Source organism: Brassica oleracea, chromosome C6 (genome assembly GCF_000695525.1).
Source record: "Brassica oleracea var. oleracea cultivar TO1000 chromosome C6, BOL, whole genome shotgun sequence".
Lineage (NCBI taxonomy): Eukaryota > Viridiplantae > Streptophyta > Magnoliopsida > Brassicales > Brassicaceae > Brassica > Brassica oleracea.
The window spans coordinates 38642093-38653432 of NC_027753.1; the positions used below are offsets into that span (position 1 = coordinate 38642093).

Below are 11340 nucleotides of genomic sequence, written 5' to 3' on the forward strand. Positions count from 1 at the left end.
AATTTAGCATTCATTAAAAAAAAAAAAAAAAAAAACTATTTCGGCAAATACTAATTCAAAAAAAAAAAGCCAAATAATAATTTATATAACTCTTAAAGTTAAACTAAAAAATCTAATTCATTATTTTTCTCCTTTCATACGATTTTACGTAAATAATAAACAAATACGATTAAACTGCTATTTCATGAGTCGCACAAAAAACTGCCTTTTCATGAAATATTTATATACAAATGAGAGAAAACAAGTTTCAGCATTTACGAAAAAAAATAAGTTTTCAGTCATGGCCTCCAGGGCAAAGCAAAGTATAATCTTATTATATATATAATCGTATAAATACGTAAATAATTTATTGGTAAATTGAAATCTCTTGGAGATTATTGGCTACTGAGCTGCGGCATTCTGATATCATAGTCGGAGACTTCGTGGTCTGCTTGTGCCTCCCTCGTTATAACCGGTATTTCACTTTCCTTTATATTGGGATCCACCAATCCATGCTGGCATATTTTTCACACAAAAAAATACACCAAATTTTTTTTATTGGATAATGAAATAAATCTTGATCGAATCAAAGTAAGAAAAAAACATTAAGAACCTGATGCTGGATAGGGGGAAACAAGGCCGAAGGATTGAGGCCCGTAGTAGAAGTATAAGCTTGGGCCCATTCTTGGAACATGTCACCATTATGATTTGTCACGTTACATTCACTCATGTTGTTGTTTTGGTTCGAGCTTGAGCTACTTCCTTGCAACAACGTTTCATAAATAGCTGAATTGGCTGATGCGTCGAATAATTGGGTTTGAATAGGCCCATTTTCAGCCAACCAGCCTCCAGCGACGTCATTTACAAAAGGTCCACCCATGTTTTGGTGTTGCATAGCCGATGTTTCGTATGAAGATAACTGGTCACTCAATATATGTTCCTGCCACAGAGAGAAATGATTGAATATCGTTATCATGAGAAAAATTAAGAGGAGTTTAAGCTATTAACCCGTCGTTGAGTCACATGTGTTAAGGTCTCAATGAGCTTCTTCTCACAGGCTTCGTACTCTTCCATTGTTGTAAACCTGCTTGGATCTGGTTCGTACTTCCTAATATATTTGCATGCAACACAAGTAGTCACTGTAACTTTTAGATAAATCTTCATGTATTATATCAAACCTTTTTTTACTAATAAAAGCAAAAATAAGGACCTTAGTTCTTTCTCTGCCATATGCAGTTGTTGTTGTAGTCTATAAACTTCTTGCTCAAGCTCCTTAAAACATAGGATTGGAAAATACAAAAGTTAGATCGATGATTTATTGGAAATGAAAATTATAGTAAATATAGTTTCACTACGTTTAAGAAAATAGATTAAAAGAATCACCTGGACGTCCGAGTTGATAGCTGAAGGGCTGTTCAAAATATCCGATAGGAAAAAGGAAGAAAAATAAACAAATCAACTTCCACATTCTTGGAAATAATGTATCAGATCAAATATATGTATTATACTATTATATTATAGCAAAAGGAAAGAGGAAGAAGTTGAAACTTGGTGAGTTGAAGAGCAATGTCATTCTCGGTCTTGAGTTGCTGCAAAGTCCGCAGTAGATACTGCCACATGACATGGATTTTATAAGATTAGTAAAGCAAAAGTATATCATTGCATTCATTATAAAAGATAATGTTTCCTACATTGGACTGGAGCTACATACATTTTAAGTTTCATCCCCATAATTATAAAATGAAATAGTTGACTCAAGAAACTATATTTTCTTCACTCTCTTATTTGAAAAAGTACATTTTCACACATATTATGATTAGTTCAGTTACCTCTTTGCTTTGGAAATCTCTGCAAATAAAAACGTGGAAAACATGAAAGTTCCATTTAGATTATAATTATCAACATTTTTTTTTAAACACTATCAACATTTTATTAAATGAAAAAATAAGAGGAACAACAGGAGTAAGTTACTACGCACGGGCGACGGCTCTGATCGGTAAATGTTAGAGCACTGAAATAAAATCAAAGGAAAAATAATAAACAACAAATTAAATAGGACACTGATTAAACACACCAAAATATATAGGAAACAATCAAAGGAGATTGATCAGCTTACTTCTCTCGTTCTTGGTCAGGAAGATTGATAAATCTTGTGAAAACATCTTCAACCCTAACCAACGTTTAACGAATTTATACGGATCAAATGAATGTTTTCATATAATTTGTTGATAGAAGTGACCAAACTAAATTTACACAATTACCTTGTTTTGCCGGAAAAGAGGCTAAGACGATCAGAAGGAGAAAACATGAGGAGAGCAATATCAATGTCGCAAAGAATAGACAATTCATAAGCTTTCTTTATCAAACCATTTCGTCGTTTAGAGAACGTAACTTGGCGATTCGTGTTGTTCTCTATTCGCTTTATCTCTAGTTTCACCCGACCCATGTCTCTCTATTCCGATCAATGCACAACAACAAAATTCAAACGGTTCTTTTATGTGTGTGGGGGAATGCGAAAATATGATCATTGGAAGAAAACTCGTGTATATGTATTGAAAAGGTATGGACGAGAGAAAAGAGAGAAGCATGAAAGAAGGAGAGGTTAGGTATAAGAAAGAGATTTATTTAGAAATGTATGGGAGATATTGAAGGGCTTTGTTCTTTGAACGATTTAAGAACACTTTTATATTTTACCATGGAAAAGTATAAATCGAAATATATATTTAATAACCAAAGGTGCATTGGTTTACTAGTTTAGTCCAATGAATTAGTTCTATTGTGACCCTAATTTGAGTTTCAATGGGAATGATGCTTTTGTCATAAGGTATTAGTAACGGCTGGTTTCAGACTTAGACAAGATTAAGGGCCTGACTGGTTTAAACGCAACGTATGTATTATGTATATATTTAAATTAGAGTAAACACATAAATCAAAACAATATCACTTATTTATTTACAATAATTTTTTGGTAAATAAATTAAAACCATCATTTTATTTATTTTATATAGTATATAATTAAATTTCAATGATATTGACGTATATATAGGATATCTTTAATATAAATATTTATTATTGAGATTTGCTACTCATATGAATTTATTAACATTTGTATATTTTCTGTAACAAGAAAAATTAAACCATTAATCACAAAATTTTCAACGTGAGATTTTTCAACACAAATTTCAAAAAGTTAAAACATTAAAGTCTCGATACCTTTCAATGCATATTTTGAAACTAACATAATTATGTATTTTTATGGTATATAGTTTAATTTAAACGATATCAATATATATAATATGAATATCTATTAGATGAGACTTCATATTCATACAATGAATCAGATCAAAAGGTTCATCAAATGTTATTATGAGATTGAAAAGGTAAGTGTTTTTGTTTAGCCAAAGGACAGATTTTACAAATGGTCTAAGATTTTACAAATGGTCTGATTGTCCTTTTTATTCTTATGAGCAGGGAGTCAATCCGAAAGGATAGCAGTTTTAGAAGAAGGATGGAGCAGAAAGATAGAAAGATCAGTTGCTGGAAATCAAATATGTAGATAGTCGAATTATTTCATTCCTCTCACAAACTATCAATTTCATAAGAGAAGAAAAATCGTTTTTAGAAAGAAAAAAAAGAACGTTTTGATTCGAGGCGGATCGTTTGTATCTTATTATAACAGAAAAAGGTTAAACCATTGATCCCAAAACTTTTGTGGGACTTTTAACATTTTTTGTAATTTATAGTTGTTTAAAAAATTCAAAATATAACATATAAGAAAAAAATCTAATTTTTTATTATATAGTTAATATGATTTTTAAATTTCTTTTAATAGTATAAAAATAAACAAAAAATAAGAAGCATACAAAAATTGTTATCAAATCTTTATTATTAATAATCATTAATTATCATATATATGTTAATCATATTAGGTAATTTTGTACCTTTTATTTAAGGAAATAATATAGAATATTTTTGTATACACTACTAACTAATTTGATAATTAATTCAATAAAAGTATAATATATGTTTAGATGGACCAACCTATTTTCTTAAGGATTTTAAAAATCATTTTAGTGATGACATGTGGGTACAAAAAGAAGTTGTGATGTTTCTAAATTAATACATAGGGGATTAATAATCATTAATTGTCATATAAATGTTAATCATATTAGGTAATTACGTAGATTTTATTTAAGGAAATCATAGAGAAAATTATTTTGTACACTACTAACCAATATGATAGTTAATTCAATAAAAGTATAATATATGTTTAGATGGACCAACCTATTTTCTTAAGGATTTTAAAAATCATTTTAGTGATGACATGTGGGTACAAAAAGAAGTTGTGATGTTTCTAAATTAATACATAGGGGATTAATAATCATTAATTGTCATATAAATGTTAATCATATTAGGTAATTACGTAGATTTTATTTAAGGAAATCATAGAGAAAATTATTTTGTACACTACTAACCAATATGATAGTTAATTCAATAAAAGTATAATATATGTTTAGATGGACCAACATATATTTATAAGGATTATAATAATCATCTTAGTGATGACACGTGACTACAAAAATAAGTTGTAAGGTTTCTCAATTAATATATAGAGGATGAAATCATCTAATTGGCTGAGTAATATGTGGTGAAAATTATTTTAAAAAATGCAAATAAGGGAATGACATAACAATGTAGATAACTCGAAAAATAAGGGAAGAATCCTATTAAGGATTCTGTTATAATAGTATAGATAGATTAATGCTGAGATATATTTCAAGAGAATCACGGTTGATTAGTCATTTCCATATAATCGATTTGTATTTACTCATAAACCATTGGTAATTCTCTTTTGGAAGGTTAAATTAGTTAACGTTTGTTTTAGAGAAGATAGTTAAGAAAGTTAGTTTAGGAGTGAATCACTGTTTATTATAACAAAATATATCTAATAATTAAGTTTTATGTGACGTATCAATATGGAAAACTTTTGAAAAATCAGTTGTAATAAGTGTTCAATGACCAAGTTTATTCTGAATGATTAGAATTATATTACTAATTTCAAACTTGTTATTGAGATCGTATCTAACTAATATTTAAAAATACCATCTTGTGATCTAGATGTAAACCGAACTAACTGGTTTAGAAACAAACAAATATAGTTCTATTTAATTAGATCTTTTTAGTGTAATATTATATTTCTGGTTTGATTAACTGACATTTCAACAAATGGTCGAGACTATTACCACCAAAATTTGAAGATTGTAACCACAGTTGATTTGGGCCCGACTGGTTTTAAACGCATTGGTTACGGTTGCGGATGCGGGAGTTTGCGGATTCGAGTGCTTGCGGTTTCAAGTGTTTTGTATGACTGGCACAACGTTTGAAAATTATTGCGTTACGGAATATTTGTGACTGATTGATTATAAGATATTGCAGCGGTTTAATAATAAATTATCCATATTAACAAATTATAACATTATAAAAATATAAAGAAAAATACTATTGTAATAAAATATAATAATTATCAATATAATATGATTAATAAAAATATTATGTTTATTTATAAAAAAATTAAATTAGTTGAAAGTTATAATTTTAATAAAATTTGTTTTGAAGATTTATATTAAAACTTTTAAAAAAATATTTTATTTCGTTTAATATATGTGTATATCTTTAATATGTGTGTATATAAATGTTTAAAAATTCTAATAAATAGATAGTTTAAAGTTTTTATAAAAACATTTATGATAATGTTTGTGAATTTTAATTAATATATAAAATATGTATATATTTTTATTTATAATATTTCTATTTTAAAATATTTTTGAAAATAATTTTATATTTATTTTTTCACCCGCAACCGCAAACGCTAGCTGGAACCAGCTTTTGATTTTAAGAGGTTCGGAGCAGTTTGGAGCGATTTGTAGCGGTTTGAATGATTGTTTCGAAACACTGTCAACCGCTACCAACCGCAAAAACTGCGTTTGCGGGTCGTAGCGGAAAAACCAGTCAAGCTCTAAGGCTGTAACTAGAAACTTAATCTAGGAATGTATGAAATAAATGGAATAAAATGAAATGGAATAGTGATAATTTCAGAAATTAAAGGAATGATATATGTATTTGTTTTTTAATTATATTCAAATTATTTTTTTCCATCCATTCTTTTCATTCCTCTTTTTTTATCATGAATGATTTTTAACGTGATTCTTTTTTTCTCATTCATCTCATCGGAATATGTGGAATCAATTTTTTTTTGTTTTTTCCATTTAACTAGTAATTTTTTTTTTTTGAAATGCCTATGAATGACTAATTCCACATGATTTCATTCATGAAAAAAACATTCTAGTTACAGTCTAAGGTCTCATCCAAACTCTTTCCTTTTTTTAAAAAATGTATTAATTGGTCCAACTCTGGTATTCAAAACCATGCACAAAATCCGTCCTCGTTTCTTCACCACGGCATACAACATAAGATCATCTGTAACAATGATCTTTAGCACAAATCCTTAAGAAAAAAAATATTACTCCCTCTGTTCCTTAATATTACATATTCTAGGAAAAAAATTTGTTTTAAAAAGATCAATTTTTTACATTTTCAAGACATGTTTTATTAACTAGTTGCAAATTTCAAAAAACTTAATTGCATTTACTGAATTGTTATTGGTTTAAAATTATGAAACAAAGATAAACACAAAAAAATATGCAAATTTAATGTGTTTTATTAAAATGTGTGAAAAATCTAGAATATGCAACATTAAAAAACAGAGGGAGTATAAAATTATGTGGTCCCACTTCATCTATGTTTTTGTGTCAACAAAAGCTATTAAACTCCCTAACTAAAGATTCGATTTGATGAGCCTTTTAACTATTTGCGGGTCCCACTGACACGTGGCGGTCCGCTATTGATTAGTTTTTTTTTGAAAAAAAAAAACCAAAAAATAATAAAATAATCATAACTACTAATTTTTCTAAGAATCTGTGCTTTGAGTATCACCATTGCTATGCCCTAGCAATTTTCTTATGTTTCGTAATTTGTTGGCTTGGTGATAAGTGCTCATCCTCCAATCACATTACGCTTTAGTGAATCGTGGGTGTACTGGTATTCATATGTGATTACCAGTAGATGACAACATATAAATCGGTTTTAGAAACCAAAGAAGATTATTAATTTTCGGACAATATATCATTTATTCTGTCAATAATTAGAGAAACACAATAGTACATATTCAACTATAAGCTTCTCGTCGTAAAGGCTACCCTCCCATGCATACAGAGACCTCGACTACATATCTATATGCAAAAGTCCATTATTTGGTTTTTATTCAATGGCTATGACCTTAAACGCTATCTCAATACATTTTTGCCCATATATCAACACATATCGTGCGACGTAGTTCTTGCTCTTACGTAAAAATCTACGGCTTCTCCTACTGTCATAAATATATTTTCTTTTTTCACTTTCTCCTCCAGTTTCGCTAGCTTCAGTTTGTGAAGTACTCTCCATCTTGGACTAGCGATCACTAACTGCACCCCAAAAATAAGACCCGTATATAGTGAAAAATAGCATTTACGCATATATATGCTATGATTTCTTTATGGATAAATTATCATAATGTACCTGGGTGTCATTAGAAGCCAACTGTTGATGTAATTCTTCAAGTGCGACTACTCCTGATGTATCTAGGCCCATCACGCCTTCACCAATTATTTTAAGAAACACGTAAATAAATCAGAAAATTGGATATTTTGTTAACTACATTTAACTTTCACTAATTACAATATATAAAATTCTCTCTAGTATTAATTATTGGTATCATAGAAATGTAGATACTTACAAGACATGTCGAGAATTACTACTTGAAGAACTTTTGCCCTTTTAACTTCTTGTTCATCATCTTCCTCTTCTTCTACCTTTTGAATTGAATTCAATATTCTGTATGTTAAAAAGGAAAATAAAATATATATCATCAAACCATAGAGTTTCGTAAGAGAAATAAATTAGAGCTTAATAAAAAATGAGAAAAGAAGTTGATAAGTGAAATAGAAATTAACCGGTCTTTAATAAAATTAGCATTTGCAAAGCATAACAATGGAGAGCTGATTCGAAGAGTCAATAGTCCTTGGGTCTTAGTAGCCATTGGATACTGATTTATGTCACCGAAGATATCGGTTTTTGACAATCTGCCTAAAGCCTCAACTGTTGGTCGTATCGAACTCAAAATTATTCTCGTAAACGATATCCCCACCTACATATATCCAAATAGGCATATAAAAATATATGTTTGTACCAATCAAGTAGATATATTAGAATTGGACCGCAAAAACAACTGATTAAGTGGAGTAGTAAAAGTGTAGGGTTAGGCCTTGGGTTAGGCATAAGCATGCATGAAAGACTTTATCCTTACAATAGATGGATGATTTTGCAAAGGACTCAATTATGAGATTTGCAATTGTCGAACGTATTTTGTCCTGTTCATCTACAACTTGACTTCATATTTGGAATTATATGTACTAAATATTACCACTTGGACGAAACGTTATATAACATTATTGATGTTTGTCATTCAGGGTCTATGCACAGCAAATTTGGTCGGCCTAGTAGCTTCATTTCTAACTAATTTAATTGGTTATACGTTTTATATGAGATGTTGACCGTTTTGTTCCTATAGCTTAGTTCACATGATTGGACATAGATCAGCTTATAGTTGACTCGACCACAATCAATCAATCTGCATAACAACTTTTTAATTTATAGATGCGTGTAGTTTAAATCATAGACATACTTATTTGGCCAAATCCCTTAAATAGCACAAAACAAAAAAAAAATTATGACAAAAAATAACACGCAAAGAGAGGAAAACCCCAAAATACTATTAATTAAAGAGTAAAATGACTAAATTATTTCAAATTTTAAATCTTTACTCTAACACTATCCCCTAAATAATAAACCCTAAATCATAATCTCTAAATTCAAATTCAAACATAAAATATCATTTTTAACTTTTAATTAATGTTAATTTAAATTTGTAATTTTTATAAGAAAAAAGTTTTACTGCTATCTTTTAGTATTTCTATTTAGTTTACCGTCTAAGATTTTTTTTTTGTTTTCTACCGTCCAAGATTTTGGCGGGTAAAAAGTAAAAGAAAAATCAAAAATAGCTAAAGAGAAAGACTCACGGCAAGGAGAAGACCGATCTCTACGGAGGCAAACAGGACACCTAAGAAGGCGGCCACAAGGACGAGAAAATCAAGCTTATCAAGCTTCCAAATGTGCAAAGCGCCAGAAATATCGATAAGGCCAGGAAGCGCCGAGAGAATGATGGAGGCCAGTATTGCGGTCGGTGTAAAATAGAGAAACCTTGTCAAAACTTCAAGCGAAACCATCACTGTTATCGCCATTACAATGTTTGATACCACCGTCTCGCAGCCAGCACTAAAATTCACCGCCGTTCTTGAAAATGATCCTATTAGAAAGTCCACATGGGAAGTGGAAGATAAATAGATGAACCAATATGCTTAATATGAGTTGAAATTCTTGATTCGACAGTTTTAAAATATCACATCGGTCAATTCCGGTTTTGGTTTATATTAATAAACCGGGGTTAATTTAAAAAAGAACATTTTACCGGTAGCTACATAGCAAGAAGTTAAAGAGCCAGCGATGTTGCTAAACCCCATTGCCATCATCTCTTTGTTACCATCTAGACGATATCCTTTGATCGTTGCAAAAGATCTCCCTACTGCAATCGCCTCCTGTATTATTACATTTAATTTAATCAATTAGTTAAATTAGGTGATTAGTCTGAACCATGTGTCAGAGAGAAGAGATGGGAATATTACTAACCGTGAGAGCGATGATTGCACAAATGATACCAATTTTGGCGACTTGACCGAGATGTGGACCGTTAAATTCCAATTGGTTAACCGAAGGTCGGTTAAACCCTGGTTTAATGGTTTTAACAATCTTAACCCCTCGTGTGTCAGCATTGGTTAAATACACGATTAGGGTTGCTAATATCACTGATATTAGCGGTGCCATCGCTGGAATCCAGAACAACTTTTTGTTTCTTTTTCCCTGAATTAATTTATAAAAAAATCAATAAAAATAAATTAAATATATTTATTGTCATATGTTGATATTAATGTAGTAAATTTTGTTTCACTTACGAGAAATCTCGCTAGGAGGATGAAGATAAGGAATGAGCTACCAATGACAAAGTTCAAAGGTTGCCACTGCAAAAGTAATTAATAATTGAAATATTCTATATTCGTGACTTTAAATTTAGCCCAGGTACGACCGGTACGTACCGGATGATGAAGTGAGTGGAAAACCGAAGATAAAACCGAAACCACATCGGTTTTGTTGGTAAAGTGAGACAAACCAAATAAACCCTTCAGTTGTTGTAAACCAATGACAATGGCAGCACCAGCCATGAACCCAACAAGGGCAGCATGTGACAGAAAATCCACCAAAAACCCTAACCTTATACACATTTATAATAACATTTATTTTGATCAGTTGACTACACTTTTGTCTTCGCCGGTCCACATACGATTATAATAACTGTAGCACCGTATAAATTATATGATTTTATAATGAATATCTATGAAATATTTGCCTGAAGAGTCCAAAGATGGCTTGAAACGCGCCAGCAAAAAACGTGGCCGTGTAGACAATTTTTCGGTAAGCAATTGGGTCGGTGACAGGATCTTGAAGGTCACGGACCATGGACGAAAGCAGAAGCGAAACTACAGCCACAGGACCAATGGCTAACTCTCTCGAACTTCCCATCATGGAATATATTAGAGGTGGTACCACACTTGTATCTGGTATATATATTTTTAAATCGAATTTAATTATGCAAATTTTTTTAAAAGAAACTATGCAAGTTTGAGTTGAAAATTTGGACTTACATAGACCGTACTCTGGATCAAGTCCAGCCAAGTTAGCATATCCTATACTCTGCAAATAAAATTGAAAATGTATGGAAGAAATCATCACTGAGGATATTGACAAATAGAATTTGTGAGTTAAATTACCTGAGGAATGCAAAGACTAGCGAGAGTAAGACCAGCCATCAAATCTTTCTTGAACATGTTGAGTTTGTATTGTCTTCCCCATATAAGTATAGGGAAAACCGATTTAAGATAAGAGTAAACCGGGTTTGATGATTTCTTCTTCATCTTGTTCCTCTTCTTGGACAACACATTTGTTCTTATGTACCCAACAAACTCTTGCCACATGGTTGGTGGCTCCGGCATATTTATCAGCCACTGGGCCAACGGCTCCTCTGCGGGGGCGGCTTCCGCCTGGTGGCTCTGCATCTCTATGCTCATTTTGGTTATCGTTGTGGGTTTCTGA

At 30.9% G+C, this 11340-nt stretch overlaps 2 protein-coding genes across 3 annotated transcripts; both read right to left on the reverse strand.

Annotated features, from left to right (window-relative positions):
- Positions 1-336: 336 nt before the first annotated feature.
- On the reverse strand, positions 337-2533 carry LOC106299325 (MADS-box protein SOC1). Of its 2 annotated transcripts, XM_013735433.1 has the most exons (10): positions 2241-2533; positions 2096-2149; positions 1958-1990; positions 1809-1827; positions 1528-1589; positions 1363-1390; positions 1190-1251; positions 988-1087; positions 593-919; positions 337-494 (listed from the first exon to the last, which is right to left on the reverse strand). In XM_013735433.1, the coding sequence occupies exons 1-10, from the start codon at positions 2423-2425 to the stop codon at positions 375-377; spliced, it is 990 nt and encodes a 329-aa protein (XP_013590887.1). In that variant the 5' UTR covers positions 2426-2533; the 3' UTR covers positions 337-374. The 2 variants fall into 2 exon arrangements, with proteins under 2 accessions (XP_013590887.1, XP_013590888.1); XM_013735434.1 differs by lacking the exon at positions 1809-1827 and having other exon boundaries at positions 1951-1990.
- Positions 2534-7277: 4744 nt separating this feature from the next.
- On the reverse strand, positions 7278-11340 carry LOC106296415 (sulfate transporter 2.2). Its single transcript, XM_013732549.1, has 12 exons — positions 11019-11340; positions 10893-10941; positions 10598-10805; positions 10287-10461; positions 10146-10211; positions 9823-10053; positions 9605-9731; positions 9156-9442; positions 8031-8224; positions 7814-7911; positions 7597-7673; positions 7278-7502 (listed from the first exon to the last, which is right to left on the reverse strand). The coding sequence occupies exons 1-12, from the start codon at positions 11313-11315 to the stop codon at positions 7350-7352; spliced, it is 1962 nt and encodes a 653-aa protein (XP_013588003.1). The 5' UTR covers positions 11316-11340; the 3' UTR covers positions 7278-7349.